The 25,956-nt window shown below is 39.3% G+C and overlaps 1 protein-coding gene across 2 annotated transcripts in view; it reads left to right on the top strand.

The window, feature by feature from the left end:
• Positions 1–25,956, top strand: part of EP300 (E1A binding protein p300) — an 84,922-nt gene that overhangs the window by 16,339 nt on the left and 42,627 nt on the right. The window contains exons 2-6 of one of the 2 annotated variants that reach the window (XM_025882305.2): positions 4,897–5,534; positions 15,396–15,572; positions 17,036–17,297; positions 17,949–18,062; positions 19,064–19,309. In XM_025882305.2, coding sequence (XP_025738090.1) covers positions 4,897–5,534; positions 15,396–15,572; positions 17,036–17,297; positions 17,949–18,062; positions 19,064–19,309 — 1,437 coding nt within the window. The remainder of the gene's footprint in view (positions 1–4,896; positions 5,535–15,395; positions 15,573–17,035; positions 17,298–17,948; positions 18,063–19,063; positions 19,310–25,956) is intronic. The other variant, XM_073882715.1, reaches the window with a different exon arrangement.

Below are 25,956 nucleotides of genomic sequence, written 5' to 3'. Positions count from 1 at the left end.
CTGGATTCCTGACATTATCTCAACTTGATCGGTACAGTACATTTTAAAGACACTTGATGAGTTTGATTTGCTGGAGGTTTGTTTTTTGTTTTGGGGGGTGTTTTATTTTTTGGATTTTTGCTTATGCTCATGATTTTCTTTTCTTGTACTGGCCATGTGATTTTTAGAGTATTCTGTTTTCTAGAAGTGTGTGTATGAGGTTGACTTGTCTTTTACTTGAAAGTTCAGTAAGACATGCCTGTAAAAACATTTAGATCTGGTGTTTTCCTTATGGGAAGATTAACCAACGATTAAGACAGACTATTTCTTTCTTTTCTTTTTTTTAAGATTTATTTATTTGAGAGGGAGGGAGAGAACCTGGGGAGGGGCACGGGGAGAGGGAGGGAGAATCCCAAGCTGACTCCTCCCTGGGCAGAAGCCTGATGCACGGCTGGATCTCATGACCCTCAGATCATGACCTGAGCCAAAACCAAGAATTAGACACTTGACTGCACCACTGAGGCACCCCCAGACTATTTCTTTAATAGTAATAATAGGCTCTCTATGTCTCCTTCTTTTAAACTTTTTTAAATGGGAAATTTCAATTTAATAGTATAAAGGAACTCCCGTGTGCCTGTTACTTGAAGTTATTTTTGCATACACATACATGCTCCCTCCTTTCTTTTTTTTGCTGGAGTGTTTTATAGCAAATCCCAGACAAGTAATTTCACCAGAAATACTTCAATATGTATCTTTTAGTTAAAAGGATTTGTTTTAACGTAGTAACTATGCTATTACCACACCCACCAAAATTGATAATTTAATATTACCCACCACTCAGTTGTATATAATTTTCCTGATTTTCTTTTTAAGATTTTATTTATTTATTTGAGATACATGAGTGGCACCTGGGGAGGGGCAGAAGGAGAGGGAGGGACAGAGAAACTCTTGCGGACTTCCTTGCTGAGCGCAGAGCCCAACTCAGGGCTCAGTCCCATGACCCTGAGAACATGACCTCAGCCAAAACCAGGAGTCAGATGCTCGACTGACTGAGCCACCCAGGTGCCTCGTCCTGATTCTCTTCTTAAAAATGTGTTATTTATAGTTGGTTTTCAGGTTCCAAACAAGATATGTCTAGTTGTAAAAAAAAAAAAAAAAAAAGATATGTCTAGTTGGATCTTTTTTTTTTTTTAAGATTTTATTTATTTATTTGACAGCGATAGCAGGAACACAAGCAGGGGGAGTGGGAGAGGGAGAAGCGGGGCTCAGTCCCATCATGACCGGAGCCAAAGGCAGATGCTTAACGACTGAGCCACCCAGGCGCCCCTAGTTGTTGGATCTTTAAAACAACTCCTCCCATTCCTTTATATTTGTCTTTTTATTTTATTTTAGGTTTTATTTATTTATTTGACAGAGAGAGACACAGCCAGAGAGGGAACAGAAGCAGGGGGAGAGGGAGGGAGAGGGAGAAGCAGGCTTCCCGCGGAGCAGGGAGCCCAGTGAAGGGCTCGATCCCAGGACCCTGGGATCATGACCTGAGCCGAAGGCAGACGCTTAACGACTGAGCCACCCAGGCGCCCCTATATTTGTCTTTTTATATCATTGATTTGTTGCAGAAACTAGGACGTTTATCCTACAGAATTTCTTTTTTTTTTTTTTTTCCAGAATTTCTTTTTGATTAAGGTTTCATGAATATTTTCTCAGGAACGTATCCATTTTTGACTCTTCAGTTTTTTTGTGTGAAGCTTATTAGATGTATTGCTTTCTGTTGTTTTTTTTCTTAACCTTCCCATAAATTTATTTTTTATTACTCTTCAAAGAACCAACTTCTGGTTTTGTTGGTACCCTCTCAGTTGTATCCCTATTTTTCTCTTCTGTTGATAATTGCTTTTATCTTTTATTATCTTGCTACTATTTTTTTCTAACATCATAACTTGGCTACTTAACTCAAGTTTTATCTTTATTTTTTTATTTAAGTTTTGAAATGTTACTTTTCTTTTGTGATTTCCTCTTACTCATATGTATGCTTTTAAAATTTCTAAGTGAGCGGAGGTGGTTTTTTTTGTTTTTTTGTTTTGTTTTTTACTTAAATGTTCAACACTAAAACTATGCAGATGATGGGATATTACCTTGTATACTGCAGGGGGAAAGTAAAATGCAAAATTGTTCATAAAATATGTATGATTTTAGTTTTGTGACTTGTGTAAGTGGAAACAGTGAAGGAAATACATCCACATATTAAGCAGTTGTCTTTCAGGAGTGATATCAGGGGCATTTTTTTTATTTATTTTTTTATTTTTTTATTTTTTTATTTTTTTTTAAAGATTTTATTTATTTATTTGAGAGAGAGAGAGAGAATGAGAGATAGACAGCATGAGAGGGAAGAGGGTCAGAGGGAGAACCAGACTCCCCGCCGAGCAGGGAGTCCGATGTGGGACTCGATCCCGGGACTCCAGGATCATGACCTGAGCCGAAGGCAGTCGCTTAACCAACTGAGCCACCCAGGCGCCCCAGGGACATTTTTTTTAAAAGATTTTATTTATTTGTCAGAGAGCACAAAGCAGGGGGAGCGGCAGGCAGAGGAAGAAGCAGGCTCCCCACTGAGCAGGGAGCATGATGATCCCAAGATCCTGGGATCATGACCTGAGCTGAAGGCAGACACTTTACCAACTGAGCCACCCAGGTATCCCGATGATACCAGGGAAATTTTATTTGAAACCTTATTTGTATTCCAAAACACCTAAGACACATTCTGTTTTTATAATGGAGGAGCATAAAATGATTTTTTCAAAAGGAAAGAATAATACTGTAAAAGTCTGGATTCTGAATCACGCCCTGAGATCCTGGGATGTGATTGATAGCAAATATATATATTAATATATATTTTCCATATATATTAGAATTTCCCATTCTTTTTTTAAAACAGATTTTGTTTATTTGACAGAGAGTGAGAGTGAGAGAGCACAAGCAGGGGCAGTGGCAGAGGAAGAGGGAGAAGCAGCCTCCCTGCTGAGCAGGGAGTGATGTGGGGCTTGATCCCAGGACCCTGAGATCCTGACCTGACAGCTGAAGGTGGACGCTTAACCAACTGAGCCATCTAGGTGTCCCAATTCAGAGTAATTATAATATGACCAGATGCTTAAGTGTGTTGGACATTAGGCAGGGAGTTGGTGTATAAGTGGTGAAACTTGTCCTTCCCAAAAAGCTACAGTCTGGATGCAGGCGTGGGGTGAGGGGTGGTGGTAGGAAGAGATAGCAGGGAGGAGGGGAGAGAGACACACACACAGATAATTTCAGTGCCATGATAGAATGCTTTTAAGAACAGGAAGGGCACATAGAGGAAGAGTTGGGCTTTGGAACCAAGATTAAGTGGACCAAGTAGTTCATTACTAAGTGGTATTTTGTCTTCAAGGGATGGACTTTTAATAGTATAATGAGTTGTTGATTAAATACCCAATTATGCCTTGTTAATGTGAAAAGTATTTGGAGAATTAAAAGGAAAAAAAACTAAACACCTCAATCTATATAATGAGTTAATACGAATACTGTTAGTCCACAGATCAACCAGGACAATTTTTTCCCTCCAGTGGACATTTGGTAATTTCTGGAGATATTTTTTGATTGTCACAAATGGGCTGGGGGTACTACTGGCATTGAGAGAGACCGAGGATCTGCTGCTTATCTTTTTTTTTTTTTTTTTGACAGAGGTAGACACAGTGAAAGCAGGAACGCAAGCAGGGGGAGTGGGAGAGGGAGAACCAGGCTTCCCACCAAGCAGGGAGCCTGATGCGGGGCTTGATCCCAGAACCCTGGGATCATGACCTGAGCCAAAGGCAGATGCTTAACGACTGGGCCACCCAGGCGCCCCTGCTGCTTATCTTAAAGTTCACAGGACAGTCTCTCCTTCCCCCACAACAGAGAAGAATCCAGCCCAAAATGTTCAGTAGTGCCAAGATTGAGAAACCCTGAGTTAATCCATAATTTGCATCCTCTTTTTGTTGGGTTCAGGGTGATTTGTATGTTGTTGAAGGAATAGGCATGGTTTTATATCCTGTGCCAGTGAGATTTTGGTTAAGGGAAACTGATCTGTAGCCTGAGGTCAGGTGGAAGTGAATTCACTCAGATCAAGGACTTGCTTTGTGGCAGGTACTGTGATAGGCACTTGGTAAAGAATGGAGATAGCCCCTGCATTTTTTTTTTTTTTAAAGAATATTTATTTGACAGAGAGAGCGAAAGAGGGAACACAAGCAGGGGGAGTGGGAGAGGGAGAAGCAGAGAACGTTATGAACAATTTTGCATTCTACTTCCCCCCTGCAGTATACAAGGAAATATCCCATCATCTGCATAGTTTTAGTGTTGAACATTTAAGTAGATGTTCTGCTGTCCCGCTGAGCAGAGAGCCCGATGCAGGGCTCCATCCTGGGGCTCCAGGATCACGACCTGGGCCAAAGGCAGTCACTTAACCAGCTGAGTCACCCAGGTGCCCCAGTTGTCTATTATTATAATATTTTAAATCTTTTATTTCATTCTGAACTTAGTTTGTGTATATATAAGTTATTTTAACCTCTTCTAAGGAATTCTGGAATATTAAACGATTGTATATCTTTTTTTCATAAACATCGGTATAAACTGGGCAACTCATGTAATGGGTGTTCTGCTAACATTTAATCCTTTTTCCTTTGGTCTTGCGTTAGGTACAGTTCATAAGTGTTTAAATTTGTTGGCATAACCAAATATTCTCTAATTTTTAAATACGTATGTAACAAAAAAATTTTTTAGCATAATATGAAAGACTGCAGTACAAATAGTATCCCATGGAGTGAGGCTTGGAAATATTTAATGCTTATCAAGAACAAAACAAATTTGTGATTTTGATTCTGTCAAACTCTAACTTTTATTTTTTCTCTTCGCTTTTAGATTTTGGCTCTCTGTTTGATTTGGAGCATGACTTACCAGATGAATTAATCAACTCTACAGAATTGGGACTAACCAATGGTGGTGATATTAGTCAGCTTCAGACAAGTCTTGGCATAGTACAAGATGCAGCCTCTAAACATAAACAGCTGTCAGAATTGCTACGGTCTGGTAGTTCCCCTAACCTCAATATGGGGGTTGGTGGCCCAGGCCAAGGCATGGCCAGCCAGCCCCAACAGAATAGTCCTGGATTAGGTTTGATAAATAGCATGGTTAAAAGCCCAATGGCACAGGCAGGCTTGACTTCTCCCAACATGGGGATGGGCACTAGTGGACCAAATCAGGGTCCTACGCCATCTGCAGCAGGTATGATGAACAGTCCAGTAAATCAACCTGCCATGGGAATGAACACAGGGATGAATGCTGGCATGAATCCTGGAATGTTGAATGCAGGCAATGGACAGGGGATGATGCCTAATCAAGTCATGAACGGTTCAATTGGAGCAGGCCGGGGGCGACCTAACATGCAGTACCCAAACCCAGGCATGGGAAATGCTGGCAGTTTAATGACCGAGCCACTGCAGCAAGGCTCTCCTCAGATGGGAGGACAAACGGGATTGAGAGGCCCTCAGCCTCTTAAGGTAAGTGCAGTTTTGATTGGTATGCACTATCAGTATGTTGTTGATTGTTCCAATGATGGAGGGAGGACTTGAGGTCAGTTACTCAAAATTTCTTTACTATTCATGCTTAATCTTCTTACATGGTGTACCATTTCTCCCATACATGCCAAGGATCTGTGTTACAAATTTTATGAAGCTCTTACATTAATTTTAAGTAAAACCGTTATTTTATAGTTCATTGATATTGTATGCCTTCAGTTTGTTCCAACTGATTGCTAATTCATGTTCTCTCAGTGTTACAATATTAGAATAAGTGTTAGAATATTTTCACAAATATTAGAATATTTTTAACTCCTTTCTAAGCCCACTTTAGCCTTCATAGCCTCCTTGTAAAAATAGTTTTGAGCTAGCTGGCTTTATACCATCGTCAGAGAGACATCACTTATTTCCACCACTTGGAATGTCCCTGGTTTTCAAGAAGTATTTATTCTAAAAGATTTGTTAAATGTTACTTTTTTCTCATTAGTTGATGGACATTAAGGTGCATTGTGTACTCTGAAACCTCAACTAACATTCCAAGTGTCCAGTTAACCTCATTTTGGTCATTGTTTGAAAGGCTTTTCTTTTTCAAAAAGCCTACTTTTTAGCTTTATTAAGTAAAGCATACTAAATATGTTTTTCAGAACTTTTTAAATGTGTTCTTTATGTATAAAATTAAGATGTTATAAGCATACATTTGATGCTTAGTCCTTCATATTTTTCCTACATATTTTTTTTCTCGAAGTGGAACACACTACAATTGCCAACACCTGGTGTATAGTTAGTAAACATTTGTTGAATAAAAAAGATGACTTTGCTTGGGAGGTGATACTGGAGATGGGTAAGATTTTCACAAGGAGTTAAGAAAGCTCTCTCCGTTAGAGGAATAACTGAGTAGGCATTAGGACTTTGTGTTCCTGAGAATCATGATGAGAGTTCAGGGATCAAATTAAGACATTGGGATAAGAGGCGCCTGGGTGGCTCAGTTGGTTAAGCATCCGACTCTTGATCTCAGCTCAGGTTTTGATCTCAGGGTCCTGAGTTCAAGTGCCGCTTTGGGCTCTACACTGGGCATGGAGCCGACTTAAAAAAAGGGATAAATTGGGAGTGAGAAGACTGAGGTCATTTTCATATATGAAAGCTCCTAATTTTATTTATTTAATTTATTTATTTTTTGCCACACAGTAAACATTGACCTCTTAACTTAGGGAAAGATTCTGTTTGCATTCCTACCTCCTCTGTAGAGTCTCCCTTTTTGGCACTTTCATGTTGCTGTGTTAATATGGTTGAGTTTGAATATTTGGAGTGGAAACCAGAAACAAGAAGGTAAAATATTTATTAGGTACCTCTTCCAGGTTCTAGAACAGAGCTGTGAAGAGTCCCTGCCCTCCTGATGGTTATACTCCAGTGGGGAGTGGGGTGACAGACTAAACCTTCACTGATTGATCAAATATTTATTGAGCCCTAGCTTTGGTGAATAAACTTATTTCATAGAACTTACTTTCTAGTGTGCACATAAGTTACAAGTTTGTAGTATTCCAGGTATGTGCTATGAAGAAAAATTTTAAAAGGAAAAGCCCAGGGGTGGCTGGCTGGCTTAGTTTGTTGAGCATGAGGTTGTAAGTTATCTTGGGGTTGTAAGTTTGAGCCCCACGTGTGTGTAGAGATTACTTAAAAATAAAATCTTAAAAAAAAAGGAAAGGCTCAGTGGGAGTGGGGCACTGTTCTTCTTATAATCTAAATCACAAATTTCTTGTATCAGCATTGTTTCAGGGACTGGTTATATAGCAGTGTACAAAACAGACAAAAATTCCTGTCTTTGTGGAACTTCTGTTTTCATGGGATGGAGAAATTCAAATATAAAAATATTATTAAAATATTTTTGGTTTTAAATGAGTCCCACCTATATTTTAAAGTTGATACTTGTACTTAGAGCAGTGCTAAGAACTCTAAATGCTTATTTATTAGTAAATGAGTTTGGAGGAATTATGGAAGTTTACGATGAGATACCCAATTAATATACAACTAAGTACTTTTGTAAAATGAGTTTTCTCTTTATAGCAGGAAAAAAAGCCTTCTGTATTTTCCTATTGAAGATTAAAATAAATTCAAGTCAAGGTGTTAAAATAGTTCCATGGGACCAGGTCCTAAAATTACCTCTAAGAGCTAATTATATTTATTACATTTCTTCCAAAATTCTTAGAGTTCTAATGATATTTAAGAATCAGGAATTAAGGAAGTTTTCAGTGAGACTTGAATATTTGAACCTTCTTGGCAAATGGCAGTGGCTTTTGTACACAGTTCTTTTTTATGGATGAATCTATGGTTCAGAGTGTGCACGCAGGTTGTGACATTACTACTTAGAACATTCTTCCAAAGCCTAACAGTGGTTAATGGGGAAAAACTTGGATCATATCCTCTTTTAAATCAAGTCTTTGATTTTAAAGTTAACATAAGATAAAGACAAAATGTTTTAATGTCTTAAAGTTACTTTTGACTGATTAGTTCAGGAGGGTACAGTGAAGGGCAGAAGAGTGCCAGTTTGGAATTCTGCTACCCGGGTTAGCATCTGGGCTGTTACCATAGTCGTCGTCCTCTTCAGCTGTATATTGCCAAGCTTCTTGGTTAAATCGTTTCACTCTCCAACAATGTCACAAAACATTCTGTCTGCCTCCTTAAAAATGCTGGTGACAAAAGAAATAAACATTTTTGAAAATCCTTTCCCTAATAGCTGCTCTTTATGTATAAAGAAAGAGATGAAGTTAATTATCGTAGTTAATGGTATGGACTGTGGAGCTTTACTGCCTGGGTTAAAAATGAACTCAGTCACTCACATAGTAGCTATATTACCTTGGGCAACTTGCTTGCTATACCTCAGTTTTCCCATCTGTAGAATGGAAATAGTAAAAGTGGGTGTAACCTACCTCGTGGGATTATTGGGGAACTAAGTGATTAATAGAAGTAAGCTCTTTGTGAGTGGTATATAGTAAGGACTTGTAGAGTAGTAATAGTAGTGGTAGCAAGTGTTCAGTATTATTGTAGTTCCCATTTTGTGACATTCTTAAAACTTTTATGGGGGAGGGGAGAAATCAAATCTAGATCACGGAAGTTAAGTTGTAACCTTCTAGAGGCATAGCTCTTGGCTCTAACAGGAGATAAACGACCTACTACGTGAACAGCTGTTGGCTGGAGGATGTGGGAATGCCCACTAGTAGAGACTTCAGTGGATTAATATTCTATAAATTTGGTGGAAAAGTAACTTTCTTTGGAACTAAGGACTTTTTATTCAGGAAGTGTTTATTAATATTCTGGAGGGTTCCTCCCGCCCTTAGAAATTTAAAAAAAAAAGCTAGGGACGCCTGGGGGACTCAATTAAGCAGAATCTGCCTTCGGCTCAGGTCATGATCCCAGGATCCTGGGATCGAGCCCCACATTGGTGCTCCCTGCTCAGCGGGGAGTCTGCTTATCCCTCTGCCTCTTCCCCTGCTCATGTGCGCGCACGCTCTCTCTTCCTCTCTCTCTCTCACTCTCTTAAATAAATCTTTTTTTTTTTTTAAAGGAATAAAAAAATCTGTTCCATGAAAGAGCTTGTTAGGATTAAAGAGATAAGATTCAGAATACTGTTAAATAACAACATCAGTATAATTGTACCTAAATTAGTGTTAGGCTCCAAAAGTTAAGGAGCTACTGAATGTTAATAGGTTTAATATGTGTTAGAGCCATTAATTCTAATATCAACCCTATGGTTTTATTCTCATTATACAGGTGAGGGAACAGAGTCAGGGAATGGGTATTACAGAGAACTCTTGTCTTTCTGAATTGAAAGTGCATGTTGTTTGGGGCACTTTGGGTGGCTCAGTCGGTTAAGCGTCTGCCTTCGGCTCAGGGTCATGATCTCAGGATCCTGGGATCAAGCCCCGCATCGGGCTCCCTGCTCAGCGGGGAGCCTGCTTCTCCCTCTCCCTCTGCCTGCTGCTCCCCCTGTTTATGTGCTCTCTCTCACTATCTCTGTCTCTGTGTCAAATAAAAATAAATAAAAAATCTTTAAAAAGTGCATGTTGTTTACCACTATAGTATAATGTCATTCTATTATGATTCATATATTGATAAGACACAGCTAAAAACATAACAACGCTTTTATGTTTCTTACAGCAACAGTCCCTCCTCACTTACTTGTAACTTCGTATAGGGGTGATCATTGCTAGACTAGGATCTATAAGAGCAGGAGCCTTGCCTGTTTTCTATAATTCAGTCTTAGTGATTGCTGGACCTTTCACAGTCTTGGAGCATCCTTTTGTTTTTAAGATTTTATTTATTATTTATTTGAGAGAGCGAGAGGAGGAGCCGAGGGGAAGGGAGAGAATCCCAAGCCGACTCCGTACTGAGCACAGAGCCGGATATGGGGCTCAATCCTATGAGTTGCAAGATCATGACCTGAGTCAAAATTGAGAGTCAGACACAACCAACCGACTGAGCCACCCAGGTGCCCCATCTTTTTTTTTTTTTTTTTTTAAGATTTTTAAAATTTATTTTAGAGAGCACAAGCCAGGGTTAAGGGGCAGAGGAAGAAGAAGTGGACTCCCCGCTGAGCAGGGAACCCAAACTGGGGCTCCAACCCAGGACCCCAGGATCGTAATCTGAGCCAAAGGCAACACAACTGACCGAGCCACCCAGGCGCTGCCAGTCACCCTATCTTGGAGGATCTTTATGTATTACTCTTTAGTTTTTATTCTGTAGTCCTGGATCTGGGGGATGACAAATCCTAACCCTCCTTTCCTCTGACTCTGGTTAGCTCACATGTTGTGAAGAATTGTGTGTTACTTGGCATCTGGATAGATTAATATCCAAATTTTGTATGAATTGTGGCTGATATTTATTTATTTATTTATTTATTTATTTGACAGTGGGAGAGGGAGAAGCAGGTCTCCCGCCGAGCAGGGAGCCCGATGTGGGGCTTGATCCCAGGACCCGGGATCATGACCTGAGCCAAAGGCAGACGCTTAACGACTGAGCCAGCCAGGCGCCCCTGAAATTGATATTAAAAAAACAAAAACAAAAACCTCTTCATTCAAATGAATGTTGGCCTTAGGAATAATTCCCTTTTCCTTCTTTCTTTTTCTCATTTTAAAATTTTTTTTGAGGAGGTTGGAACAGTAATGTCATTTTTGGAGCTCTTCTCTTAAAATTAACATCAGTTAATGATGGTCTTTGGCATATGATGTTAAAGAGTATTTAACCTATAAAATTTTAAAGTATAAGAGCAGTGATTGATCTGTTTTAGAACTTGGATTGGCCAGGAGTGAAGCAGGTAAGGAGGACCAGTTGGGACTGCAGGTATTAAGTGTAAGGAAAGGAGGGAGAATCCCCGTTGAGAGAAAGACTAATTTTAAATGCTGTAATCTGACAGGTTTGAAAGAGGAGAGTTTTTTTTGTTTTGTTTTTAAAGATTTTATTTATTTATTTGACATAGCACAAACAAGGGGAGAGGCAGGGGGAGAGGGAGAAACAGGCTTCCTGCTGAGCAGGGAGCCTGATGTGGGGCTTGATCCCAGGACCCCAGGATCACGACCTGAGCCGAAGGCAGATGCCGAACGACTGAGCCACCGAGGCGCCCAAAAGAGGAGAGTTTTATACCCAAATTTACCATCTAGATGGATGTGGTTTTAAGTGTGTAATAACAGTTTGAGGGGTAGTCCCAGTGGGGGTGATGAGGCCTCCTAAACTAAGGCATTGGTATAGGAGTAATGGGAACGAGTCTGAAAAGTAATGTTTAGGATTTGCTGTAGGTTCTAAGAGATCCCTTGTCTTCCTTGTTTATCATTGTACCCTCAGTTATTAACATAGTGTCTGGCATCTAACTTGGATACAGATTTACATAACATGTAACGTAACATGTTACATAACATGGGCATTTATTAAATCCAGTAGGTAGTAGGAAATGTCTGATTGTAGTTTAATTTTGTTTTTATTATTTGATCAATCTTGGAGTCACATGCATGGTATTGGTTTGAGTTACTGTGGTGCCTGCAAATATTAAGGGATTTTTTTTTCTCTGTGCTAAATATTCCTAAACAATTATTTTCTTAATATTTGAGGTACTACTTTTATTTTTCCTATATATTTGCCAATTATTGCCACTATCGGGTGTTTTTTGAATTCCTGTGCTCCATAAGTTTCTGCTCTTACTATATTGAAAACTTAGAAAAAACCTGTAGAGTCAGATTTTTTTTTTTTAAGGATTTATTTATTTGAGAGAGAGAGAATGAGTGAGGGGCAGAGGGAGAGCTGAGCCAGGGATGCCCCCTCCTTCCCCCCACGCAGGGCTCCCTCCCAGGACTCTGGGATCCTGACCTGAGCTGAAGGCAGACGCTTAACAGACTGAGCCACCTAGATGCCCCTGTAGAGTCAGATTTTTTTAAAAAAGAAGAGAGATCCCCTGAGGTGTTTTTGTTTTAGTTGCCTAGAACTGTTGTGGCTTCCTGGTCTCCTGGTCCTCTGCCTTTTCCGTTTAGGTGGTTATCTGTATCCTTGTGATGCAGGTAGGTGGTGGGGAGTTGGACATCAAGATCACTTGAGATACAGAGAAGGGGAACAAGATCAAATAAGGAACTGCAGTGCCTCGGACATTAAGTCCAGTATATTCCTTTCCTGTTACATTTGGTGGGGGGAGTACTGAGGGTTAGCAAGATGGAAAGGAGAGGGATGGGGGATGGGGAGATTGGTTGTATTCTGTCTAACACTGGCAGCAGAACTCTGAGGAAGACAGAAAAGCCAAAAGCCTGAGAGTCTTTGTTGGTCAGAGTGACCAGAAGTGTCAGGAATGAATTACTGCTGACAGACCAGCAGTCAGTGCAGTCTGTATATTTGAGACCATGGTCCACTTTGGAGTTTCTAGGTAATGCATTGTAATTGGGAAAACAAGCAATGTCAGGAACTGGTTGAAACCTAGTTGTTGTGAGCAGGTAAGGCAGTGTCTGTGTGAACAAATGTGAAGGACCAGATTCTACTGTGATATATTTGAGTAGAGATATTATGCTTATCAAGAGACATCAAGGCAGCTTACAAATTCCTGTGTTTTATTTTCGTAAATAATGGACTCCTAAAAGCTGAATTTATTGTCTGTTGGTCTTTTATGGTCTGTCTTGCAGATTCTGTGTTAGAAGAGCTTTCATTTTATGTCTGTCATGAATTTCTACGCTAGTAGGAAACACAGTCAAGTGAACTGTAACTCCCCCAGATACAGGCTCATGTACTATTAGAACTACATTCATGTAAATATTAGTACATTAAAAGCATATGGAGGAACAGCACTTGCAGCCACACTTGAAACTACCAAAAGAAACCTGAACTTGGCGTTTAAGCCTGTTTCTGTATTTGATAGTCTCTCTAATCTTTTGGCCAGATTCACTTAGGAAATTCCAGTTACTGGGGACTGAAGCAGTTAGCTTTTCACGCTGGATGCTTCCTTTTCAGGCTGCCCCCATTCTTGTATGCTTTCCCCCGAACCTTGCCACTTCCCTCAGGCTTATTCCCTTAGTTATCTCATTTGGAAACTGTAAATGTTCTTGAATTTTTCATTACAGGCAAACCTTTAAACTGATAAACGTATCATATTCCTAAAAATTCTCAGAATATATGCACTCAGAGTATAGATACTGCATATGATTTAAAGAACAGTTTTATTTACAGAGGTTTATGTGTTTATGACTTTTATATTTTTGTTTTCCTGAGTCAATGGGCTCTTTTGTCGATTAGGATTAGGGCAGTGGGGCTACAAAGATAAGTGAACTAAGGTTCTTTCCCTTAATATGTGTGGCCTGGGGGGATAGAAGAGGCATGAATTTTATTTTATCACCTATGTTGTATTATAAATGCACAAACATTTATTAGGGAGAGGAAGAGCTCTTTAGCGGTCTAGAACAATAGATGCTTCACAGAGCTGGTAACATTTGGAATGTATCTTAGAGGATGAGTAGAATCTGTAGCTGCTTCTTAATTATGGTTGTACCAACTAAGTAAGCAACAAAAAATGAAAATTGGACTGCCTCTTTGTGAACTAAGTATTTTATTTCCTTTACAGGTTATCGTTCAGGAATCAAATAGGAAGGGAGGGTATGCCACTGCCTAGTTATAGGGAAAAGGAAAATCTTTAAGGCAAATGCTAGAGATTTAAGAAACAAGTTGCTCCTCAGATTTGCAAGTTAATGGGTGCAGGCTATAGTAGGATACCATGGATAGATAGGCCTGATGAACATCATGAGGCTCTGGGTAGAAAATAGAAGAGACAGAAGGCAAGAAAACCTGTTGGACACAGTCTACACAAGCTGTGATGAGGGGCTTGAATTAAGACAGTGACAGCGGACTGGGGACAGTTTCAGGGTGTGTGTGTGTGTGTGTATGTGTGTGTATTTAGAGGTAGAATTTGAAGGCCCCTCTTATAGAATTGGATCTGGCTAAGAAGAATAGAAATCTAGTATGACTCCTTTTTTTTTTTTTTTTTTTAAAGATTTTATTTGTTTATTTGAGAGAGAGAGAATGAGAGACAGAGAGCACGAGAGGGAAGAGAGTCAGAGGGAGAAGCAGACTCCCTGCTGAGCAGGGAGCCCGATGCGGGACTCGATCCCGGGACTCCAGGATCATGACCTGAGCCGAAGGCAGTCGCTTAACCAACTGAGCCACCCAGGCGCCCTAGTATGACTCCTTTTAATTGGGTAGTAGTACTAATCTCCTTAGTTTCTATTCTGAGAGCTTTGCTGTATGTTTTTAGTAGGTGGTGTTTGACTACTGGTGGGTTCTTCTATGGAAGAATAGGATTGTAAGTTGCATCATTGCTATCAGTAAAACATTTGGCTTCTGAATAATTAATACTCTGTTCTTTAAATTAATAACTACATGTATGATCGATCCAGACTGTTGTAAATACAGACAAAAGTCTACTTTTTAAAATATATACAGGTTACAGAAAAACTCAGATTACTTTAGGAGCCAAGCAGGTAATTTAATGAATAAAGCAGCTAGGTTTAAGACTGCAAGGAATGATGTGGACTCTGAACTTTGCATGTTCTATCTAAGGGATTCAGATTTCAAAAGTTTTAAAATCATTGTGCCGCCATATCCCTAAATGAAAAAGGACATATCCCCTAAATTATGTTTTCTATCTTTTATGTGAACAAAATGCTGGAATAAGCATTCAGATCCACACACTCTAACATATTTAGGGATTAGGTCATTTATTGAGTTGAATTTATTAAGCCGTATTTTGTACATTAAATAAAAATGCATCTTCTTCATTCAAGCGAAGATGAATGGCAAACCTTGATTTGTAGATACAGCTTGGTGAACATGCTTATAAGTTTTTCTAAAACACATTTATCTCAAATATTTACAGAAAATAGCTCTGTAAATTTACTCTACCTGAGCTGAAGCCCCTAAATCTTAATCTTTTTTTAATAATTTCTTTTTAAAGATTTTATTTATTTGAGAGCCTGAGTGAACAAGAGAAAGCACAAGAGAGTGTGCACAAGTGGGGGGGGAGGGGGCAGAGAGAGAAGCCGACTCCCGGCTAAGCAGGGAGCCCAACTGAGTGTGTGATCCCAGGACCCCAGGATCATGACCTGAGCCGAAGGCAGATGCTTAACCGACTGAGCCACCCAGGCGCCCCCTCATAAATCGTAATCTTTGAAAACATATGAGTATTTTCATGAACATACTTCTATAGTCTGTTTATAACAGCAGAGAACTACCTTTAAAATTGTCTTTACAAATTTGGAAGTGGAAAAGGAATAGTAATGTTCTGTTAATGCAGGGAATAAGATTTAATTTCTTGTTTGTTTTTATTCTTAGATGGGAATGATGAACAACCCTAATCCTTATGGTTCACCATACACTCAGAATTCTGGACAGCAGATTGGAGCTGGTGGCCTTGGTCTCCAGATTCAGACAAAGTCTGTACTACCAAATAACTTATCTCCATTTGCAATGGACAAAAAGGCAGTTCCTGGTGGAGGAATGCCCAACATGGTGGGTAGTAATCTATCTACAGATTTGTCTTTAAACTGGCATTTTGACAAAAGAATTGTGTTAAACTTTCATGCTGTCTGCTATACACACTAGGAGGTAATGGATGGACCCGGACCCCATGATTGAGGAGGCTTGTGCCTTCCTTCCATTTCCCATGGATTTTTTTCTTACCGTATTGTTCAGTAAGGGTGCTTGGCCAAATGGGAGCAAGTGGGGCTTCTACAACGAAAATTTTGTGGCCTGCTATACTACATATCTTCTGCTTGTGAGCATTTCTATGGAATAGGAAAGTAGAACCTTTCTCCTCTCAGGAAGGACTCTGTGGCAAAGGATTCCAACTCTCAATGACCGTATCTATGATACAATGATTTGTATCTGATATTGCCATACAAGAGTAACCTCCCTCAAAGTTACACATTGTTTTATTTTTATTTATTTATTTAAAGATTTTATTTTTTTATTATTTTTATTTATTTTTTATTATTTATTTGAGAAATCACAAGAGCAGGGAGGGGAGGGTCAGAGGGAGAAGCAGACTCTCCACTGAGCAGGGAGCCTGAAGGGGACTCAATCCTGGGATGCCAGGATCATGACCTGAGCCGAAGGCAGTTGCTTAACCGATTGAGCCACCCAGGCATCCCGTTACACATTGTTTTAAACAGTGATTTTTGTTTTGGGAAATCTCCAAAGCTTCTAACATTGCTATTTTTCTTTCTTTTTTCGGTACAAAAAGGAATTTTATTAAAGCACGGGGACAAGACCCATAGGTAGAAAGAGCTGCTGCTTGCTATTTTTCTAAAGTAAAACAATTTCTAGTTGTAAATTTGTTAAGTAGTCCATGTTCACCTTTGGAAAAAATTGTCCTGTAGAAATGCTGCTTCTCTTTCAGATTTTTTATTTGTATTTTTTGCTTTGTGTCATATAGTCACTGAATTGCCTGTATTTCAGATACTTTAAGTACTGGAGATATAAAAATGAATAAAACAGGGCATCTCTGTCCCCAGAAGTGTTTACTTTTTTTACTAGGGGAAAAAGGGGGTTTACTTTGTAATTACAAAAACTGATTTTTCACCCACCTAAAAGGCCCCTGCTGGGTCTCCCAAGGAGTTCTTCATTGTTACTGTGTTTCAAAACCTGACTTGAACATTCTCTTCACCACAGACTCCTTGCGTTTCCTCTCCCAGCCCAGCTTATCATGCCTTTTTTTTTTTTTTTTTGCTTTGCATACTATATATGCTTTGAGTATATTACTTGGTAATGTAACTTTGTTTTCTTATTGAGCTTCTTGATGGTAGGAACCATTGTTTATTTACCTTGGATTCACCTGTGGCACATGGTAGACTGTCCTTAAAGGTTTTAATTGAAAATGTCTAGGTCTATATTTATTAAAGAGCACACTGGGACACACCTATAGACCTAGATATTTTCAACGTTAAATGTATCTTTGTTGTTTTTTCCCTTAGGGTCAACAGCAGGCCCCACAGGTCCAGCAGCCAGGCCTTGTGACTCCAGTAGCCCAAGGGATGGGTTCTGGAGCGCATACAGCTGATCCAGAGAAGCGCAAGCTCATCCAGCAGCAGCTTGTTCTCCTTTTGCATGCTCACAAGTGCCAGCGCCGGGAGCAGGCTAATGGGGAAGTGAGGCAGTGCAATCTTCCCCACTGTCGCACAATGAAGAACGTCCTAAACCACATGACACACTGCCAGTCAGGCAAGTCCTGCCAAGGTGAGTGGGCTTAAAGGGTTTCTGTGGTCAGCAATTAACATTTAGAGTCCAAGAGAAAACGTGATCTACTCTATTTTGAAACTCCTTTACTGATAATGTCTTAACTCCATATTAGGATGTGATAAAATTCAGTATCATTTTGTCAGTATCTAGGGATATGATAAAAATTTTAAAGGATCCTTATTGACTTTGATTTGCCCCCGCATAGCATATTTTAAATATTATTGAGGATTTGCTAACTATCAGATAGGCAAATACTAAAACAGTGTTACCCAGCTTAATGCATTTTGTATATTTATGGAGTCATTAGAAATCTGTTTTTATAGAGTAAAGTAGATTGCACATCTTGGTGGAAAATATGGGCTCTGGAGCCAGGTTGCTTAGGTTTGAATCCCACTTTGAGTACTCTGACTTTATGCAAATTGGTCAACCAGGTTTTGCCTGTTTTCTCAACTATAAAATGTGAGTGCTAATAGCTACCCTATAGGGATGTTAGGAAGATGAAGTGAGTTAACATTTGTAGCACTTGTTAAGTGATCAATAATTTAGGGCGCCTGGGTGGCTCAGTTGGTTAAGTGATCAATAATTTAGCTGATACTAATATAAAAAAGTATAAGCTGCATTTGAAAAAATTATTTTTCTTCTTTTTAGTGGCACACTGTGCTTCTTCTCGACAAATCATTTCACACTGGAAGAATTGTACAAGACATGATTGTCCTGTGTGTCTCCCCCTTAAAAATGCTGGAGATAAGAGAAACCAACAGTGTAAGTGATTAAATCTTTTGAAGCTTTCATACCGAAAATATTCTTAGACTCTTACAACATGCAGTTTGGTGGGATTTAGAGTACTTCTTGATTATGTGAAGTTCCTGTGTCTTCCTTGTGTTATCCTACTAGGTTGTTTGCATTCCTGTTAACTTCATATTAATGAGATTAGAATTGATCTACCTATTACCTAAAGTAAGATCTAGAAACTGTTAATAGTCATTCTTTAAAAACGGTGAATTTATACTTCATATTTACATTCATGAAAACTTAAAAGGCAGTGACATTGGGCACGTTATTCTTTTATACTTGTGGTCTAATAATTTAGATAATCTGAAATTTTTTAAAGAGAAAGGAAAAAAGTTTGAGATTTTTTTTAGAAGCTTGGGATGTTGAGGAGCTTTTCTTAGAGAAAGACAAAAGTAGAAAGATTTAAGTGCAGCTACCACACCTCCTCTCTAGAAACAAAACAGTAAGCATTTAGGGCTGAAAAGATGAATTTGGAAATATATGTATAGCATGTGAAGAAGGAATTAAGTACCATAAATTAATGAAGAAGTCATAAATAACCCAGGAGAAAATTGGGATAAGGAAATAGTTTAATAGAGGGAGGAGGACATACCAAAAAGTTCACTTATTAAATTAAGAAATGAAATGTGCTATTTCTCTCGCATCACATTGGCAGAAACGATGCTCTCTGGTGTTGGTATTTGTGTGGCTCTGAGTCATTCATACACTGTTAGTGGGAACACTGATACAGTCTGTAGGGAGGCTTTTGGGTATTCTGGATCAAAAGCCTCTCATGCCAGTGACCCTCTTTTGACCATTCAGTTCTGCATCTAGACATTTTTTTAAGGAAATAATGAGAAACAAGATGCATGTACTGAGATGTTTCATGATCACATAACTAATTTGGTGTCTTTTAAATTCATGATGGGTTAGTCTATTTTTCTTACATCTTTAACATTATAATCCCTTTTTTTTTTTTTGGTCTTCTCTAGCAATTCTGACTGGAGCACCAGTTGGACTTGGAAATACTAGCTCTCTAGGGGTGGGTCAACAGTCTACCCCCAGCCTAAGCACTGTTAGTCAGATTGATCCCAGCTCTATAGAAAGGGCGTATGCAGCTCTTGGGCTGCCCTATCAAGTAAATCAAATGCCGACGCAGCCCCAGGTGCAAGCAAAGAACCAGCAGAATCAGCAGTCTGGGCAATCTCCCCAAGGCATGCGGCCCATGAGCAACATGAGTAAGTTTGTGTCCTCTCTGGTGACAGATGTGATGTTGGTTATATATGTAAATGCCATGTAATATGCAGAATTATCTCCTTAGTTTATTTTAGTCTAAGTGTGTGTGTGTGTCTGTCCCCACTCTTAATTTTTTTGTTACATGATTCCTTTTAAGGTATTTTTTTTTAAGTATTTATTTATTTGTCAGAGAGAGAGCACAAGCCAGGGGGAGCAGCAGAGGGAGAGGGAGAAGCAGCAGGGAGCCCAGTGTGGGGCTCCATCCCAGGACCCTGGGATCAATGACCTAAGCCAAAGGCAGATACGTAAAACCAACTGAGCCACCCAGGTGTCCCATGTGATTAATTCTTGAATTAATTTTTTAAAGACTGTAGTAGAAAAAATTAATTTTTTAAAGACTGTAGATGTCTGGTATACTGACATCACAGTCAGTATACCAGATGCAACTGCTAGTGATTTATATCTTTCTTAATTCTTTCATGCATATGTGAATTTGTATTTCCAGAAGTGTGATCTTGTGTATTACTCTATAACTATTTCTTTACACAATTGAGGACATCTTTCATTTTACATACCCATGTATCCTTTCTAATGGTTGAGAGTAGTTCATTGTATAGAACAGTCTTTTACACATAGACATTTAGGTTTCCTTCTCCCTCCCCCCCCATCTTAAACCGCACAGAGAAATTCTTGTGGGGGCCCCTGGGTGGCTCAGTTGGTTAAGCGTCTGCCTTTGGCTCAGGTCATGATCCCAGGGTTGGGGATCAAGTCATGGGGAGCCCACTTCTCTCTCTCCTCCCTGCTCATGATCTTTCTTGCTTATCTCTGTCACTTTCTATCTCTCTCTCAAATAAATAAAATCTTTAAAAAAGAAAAAGGAAAGGAAATTGTTATATTTTGGTTTGAGATGTGTAGAAATGAATGTGGTTATTAATACAGATTCCCGTATTCTTGCTAAAGTAGTGTGCCTTTTGAAATAGCTTATTGAATGTATGTGTTTACTTAACTTCTTCCTATGATATGACTGAGAAGGAAGGGGAAGAATGAGCAGTGTTCTAGTATCCTAATTTGGGGCATATTTTTCTTTTCCTCTAATTGTGTAGTGAAGTAAAGGAGATTTGCATTTAGATTGTATCCCTTTGCTGTTAAGAAGTTGAACATCTAAGCAATTTTGTTTAAATAAATAAGTAGGTCCACTGGTGAGTCAGTGACTTTTAATACCTTGCCTCTTTATTCTAAAATTGTCCTCGGTGTTGAGTTCTTTGTAACTAGAAAACAGTCTGGGGGCGTCTGGGTGGCACAGTCATTTAAGCATCCAACTCTTGGTTTTGGCTCAGGTCATGATCTCGGGGTCCTGGGATCAAGCCCCACAGTCAAGCTCTTTGCTCAGTGCGGAGTCTGAGATTCTTTCTTCTTATCCCTCTGCCCCTCTCACTTGTGCTGTCTCCTTAAATAAATCTTTAAAAAAAAAAAAAAAAAAAAAACTGGTTCTGTATGATCCACCGTGTTTTTTCCTATGAAGTCCATTGTCTTCCTTCAGTTAATATTTATAGTAAGCTTTAGTTTCTGCCCATTATTGTTCAGTTCCAAATGAGGAAACAAAATTGGGCATACTGCTCTTAAAAAATGTAATCTGGTTGATTTTTGTGCTTTTTAACTTAATGAAATGTACATCATTCCTTGATGGGCAGTGCTAACTTGTTAAATAATTATTGAGTGAGGAGTTTAAAAAGCTAGACCAGAAACTGGGATGAAGAGCTAATCCTGCCTTTTCAGGCTAGTTTTCAAACTCTTGTGTATTCAGATACATGAAAGGGGTCAGAAATAGAGATCTGGGGACTTCATTTCCCCCCTCTTCATCTTTTTTTTTTTACTTAAGATTGCTTTTTTCTTCTCTCTTCCCATGTTATCCGAAGTGTTATCCAAACTCTTTTTTTTTTTTTAATTTTTTTTTTATTTGAGAGAGAATGAGATGGAGAGAGCATGAGAGGTGGTAGGGTCAGAGAGAGAAGCAGACTCCCTGCTGAGCAGGGAGCCTGATGCGGGACTTGATCCCAGGAGCCTGGGATCATGACCTGAGCCGAAGGCAGTCGCTTAACGACTGAGCCACCCAGACGCCCTATCCAAACTCTTCTTGAGTTTTAGGATCTCAACCCAGTGCTGTTGTCTATCTGTGCCTGGCCTGGATTTTCATTTTTGTAATTGGTTATTTCCGATTAATTTTTCAAATTTTCTGTGTTTAATTCCTAGTTTTGTTCTTTTTGTCTCCTCTTGTATCATCTGTGTATGTACATTTGCATATAGCCAAAATCATTTGAAAGTTAGCTTCTTGGGATTTCTTTTTCCTTTCCTCAGTGTCTTTATTTTAAGATTAAAGATTAATCAAGTTTCCATCTATTTCTTCTTAGTTCAGTTAATGGTGCCTTATTAGTAATAATCACCATGAGCCGAAACTTCTAGAATACCTCATTTATCTCTTTTGTTGTGTTCAATCTCATCTTAAAAACTAGTGTGAAAACATAAACTCTTCTTTTTGGCATGTTACATCCTCATGGTTTTTATTCATCAGGCCCAAGCCAGATGGGCAAAGGCTTATATATGAAGTGTTATTTGTTTTTTATTTTTTTAAAGATTTTATTTATTTATTTGACAGAGAGAGACGCAGCGAGAGGGAACACAAGCAGGGGGAGTGGGAGAGGGAGAAGCAGGCTTCCCACTGAGCAGGGAGCCCGATGTGGGGCTTGATCCCAGGACCCTGGGATCATGACCTGAGCTGAAGGCAGACGCCCAATGACTGAGCCACCCAGGCGCCCCTGAAGTGTTATTCTTTTATACCAAAGCCCTTTTAAAAGTAATTAATCCTGTGTGTTTATGTTGAAGGGTGCCCCCCGTCTTTTCATTTTCTTTTTTGAGTTCCGTAAAACTTAGACAATAAAAGAAATGTAGCTCAAAATGAAATCCCCCTGACTGGGGCATGTAATTTTCTCCACACTCTTTTCTTTTTATTTTCTTTTTTGAGAGAGGGGAGAGAGAGAATCTCAGGAAGGCTCCACACCTGGAGCCTTCTGTGGAGCTCAGTCTCACGACCCTGAGATTATGACCTGAGCTGAAATCAAGAGTCAGATGCTTAATTGACTAAGCCACACAGGCGTCCCTCTCTGCAGTCTTTAAGAGGGTTTTAAGAAAATATTTTATTGCATGTTATGAACATGTGACCTCTCTTTCACTTCGCACCAAAATCTTAACCAGTTAGTTGTTGTGGTGTTTTAAAGATTTATTTATTCATTTGAGGGATGGGGGAGAGAGAGCGAGCATGGGAGCGGGGGCAGAGGGAGAGGAAGGGAAAATCTTAAGCAGACTCTGCACTCACTGTGGAGCACATTGTGGGGCTCAGTCTCACAACCCTGAGATCATGACCTGAGCCGAAACCAAGAGTTGGATGCTTAACCAGCTGCGCCACCCAGGCGCCCCAGCAGTTTATTTTAATCTGATCTTTATACTTCTGAGTAATGTTTGGACTAAGGATTACTATAAATTGATTTTTGGGGGGTACTTAAAGTGATCCTTTCAGGCTTCTATTTTTAGAGTTTTATAATGGATTTTACTAGGAATATAATGATTCTGATGATCAGAAGTAATGACTCTGGAGTTGCATCTTGGCGTTAGCCTAGAGCCATATTATCAGAAAGAGTAAAGAAATACACAGTTCAATACTCAAAATTAGTGTTAACTGTATTTTTTTAATGTCTCATGATTTTGAAATACTAAACCAGACTCCTTTCACTTCTGTTTTCTTTCATTAATGGTCTTTATTTTAGGACACTAGGTTTGAACCTGATATGGTAGACTGTATCCACAAATGGGACTATATTGTGTCCTCCAACAGTGTAGGATTTTTATGGCATTTGTAAACAAAAGCAGTTTACTTGAGTATATTTCCATTTACTCAGCAACCTAAAATGTTTATCTTTTGTGTTTTTCCAAGATTGGACTCCCAAGTGGTTAGTGCTGTCAGGTCTCACCCATATTATTTTAGCCCTAAAGTATTGTTGGGGGCTCTGCCAAGAGGGCAGATTGGATATATAATCAGAAATCCAGGGGAAAACTTCGTCAGGAAATTTGAGACATAAAAACGTTTTTTGTATCCTCCTTTACAGCAGTTTAAAATACTCTAGGTTCGGGGCACCTGGATGGCTCATTCGTTAAGTGTCTGCCTTCAGCTCAAGTCATGATCCCAGGGTCCTGAGATAGAGTCCTGCATCGGGCTCCCTGCTCAGCGGGAAGCCTGCTTCTCCCTCTCCCACTCCCCCTGTTTGTGTTTCTGCTCTCACTATCTCTCTCTCTGTCAAATAAATAAAATATTTTTTTAAAAAATTAAAAAAAAATACTCTAGGTTCTTCATAATCGTTGCAAATTTAAGGTAAAGGTAGTATTTACATGTTTTCTTTTCCCTATATGAATACATTTTTTTCTTCTAAATTTTAGTTTGGAGTTTTCAAAACCTACCTAAAAGTTGTAATACTTCATTAAAGACCATATACATACCTTTTACCTAGATTTCTTTATTCTCATCATTTTTTGCCAAATTTGCTTTGTTTCTGTGTGTTCTTGAGCTGTCCTGACATTTGACTGCTGTTTTAGCATGTGTTTCCTAATCAGAGATTCTTCTCCATGACCACAACACCATTATCATGCCTACAAAATTTAACATTAGTTAATAAGGTCATCTAATGTGTACAGTCTATATTTTAATTTCTCCAGTTGTCTTCTCCATTCAGTTATGTGCCGTTTGTTTCTCTTAATTTAGAAGTCATCTCCCCTCTCTTTATTCATCACACATTGACTTTTGATGAACACTGTAGATTGTCCTATAATTTGGATTAGTCTGATTGTTTCCTTGTAGTTAGATCCAGATTAAACATTCTTGGTATGAATATGTCATGTATAGTGGTGTTTATGTTCAGGTTTTAATAATCTCAGCATAAAAATGTCTTGGGACTCTTTATTTGCCTTTAACTGGCCTTTATAGTATCCTTATTCTCTTTATTACTGACCTTCAAATTACTGGTTAGTTATCTTTCAGCTATTTTATGGAAATTCTGGAACTATTACTGTTAAGAACTCCTGGGTTTTGTTTTGTACTCTCTCTAAAGGTGTTCTGTTTCACCTATTTGTCAGATACAAGTGGTAGTTTATGTTCCGAGGCTGTTGGATTTTTAGAAAAGGTAGTATTTGTGTTTATGGGTCTATGTCATAGCATCTTTCCCTGAGGTGTGTAGTACTGGGTAGGATGAAGCACTTAAGCAAACCTTCATACTAGTGCTTTTAAGCAGACATATTCACCAAAACAACTTGCGACTCCAGATGTGTCTCCCACTGTGGCAGAACTGGCTGTAGTGCTGGAATCAGTTATAAATTTCAGGTACCTTTGATTGATGGGGACATTTGAATAAATGAGAAACAGCATTCACTCAAATGTGCTATGTGCTGGAAAAAAAATTAAGAAAGGGGAATGGCCCTTACTTTGAAACATCTCTGGTTTGGATGGGCAAGGAAGCTATTAAGCAGACAAAACTACAAGATCTCTGTTAACATATATCAGGTTATAGAGATTCTGTAGCCAAAAGGTAGAAACCCTTCTGGAGCCCTAAATTAGAGCTTTTTTTGTATAAGAGTTCCTTGACCATATTTGACCACATTCTTACAGTCCCTGCTGAGTTCCCTTACTTTATAAAGGTTAGTATGGGGTTCCTCCTAGGGCTTAGAGAACAAAAATACATTCTTTTTTATTTTAAGAGGGGAAGGAGGGGCAAAGGGATGGGGGAGAGAGAATCTTAAGCAGGCTCCATGCCCTGGAGCTAGATCGCACTACCCTGAGATCATGACCTGAGCCAATAGCAAGAGTCAGAGATGCAGGGGGTGCTGGGTGGCTCAGTTACGCTTAGTCTGCATTGGGCTCCGGTCATGATTTCAGGGTCCTAGGATCAGCCTGCGTCCTTGGCTCCCTGCTCAACGGGAAGCCTGCTTCTCCCTCTCCCTCTGCTGTTTCCTTTGCTTGTGTGTGCGCACAAGCGCCCTTTCTCTCTCTCTCTCTCTCAAATAAATCTTAACAAAAAAGTCGGACTCTTAACCGACTGAGCTACCCAGGTACCCCAACAAAAATATATATATATATTTTTTTAAGATTTTATTTATTTATTCGACAGAGAGAGAGAGAGAGCGAGAGAGGGAACACAAGCAGGGGGAGTGGGAGAGGGAGAAGCAGGCTTCCCGAGCAACAAGAAGCCCAATGCGGGGCTCGATCCCAGGACCCTGGGATCATGACCTGAGCTGAAGGCAGCTGATTAACGACTGAGCCACCCAGGCGCCCCCAAAAATATATTCTTGATGATTTTTAGGTGTTGCAATTCCCTCCCCCCACCGCCTTCTGACTTAATCTCAGGCAGTGCCCGTATTGTTTGACTTCATTTTTGTATTCTCAAGTGAATGTTTGCTCTTGGAATTTTTTTTTTAACCCCCTCTTAGGATCTTAAATATTAACCTATATAAGGTATTCCTTCTCAAGTTATGATTGAGCCATAACTTGGAGTCAATGCCGAATATTAAATGGACCTGGGGACGTCATAGAGAATGTTTTGCTCTGTTTTCA

The sequence above is a fragment of the Callorhinus ursinus genome, unplaced genomic scaffold (genome assembly GCF_003265705.2).
Source record: "Callorhinus ursinus isolate GAN/ISIS: 27379988/994484 unplaced genomic scaffold, GSC_fseal_2.0 scaffold48, whole genome shotgun sequence".
Classification (NCBI taxonomy): domain Eukaryota; kingdom Metazoa; phylum Chordata; class Mammalia; order Carnivora; family Otariidae; genus Callorhinus; species Callorhinus ursinus.
Note: the sequence above shows the minus strand (reverse complement) of the source record. Positions and strands in the feature narration are given on the sequence as shown.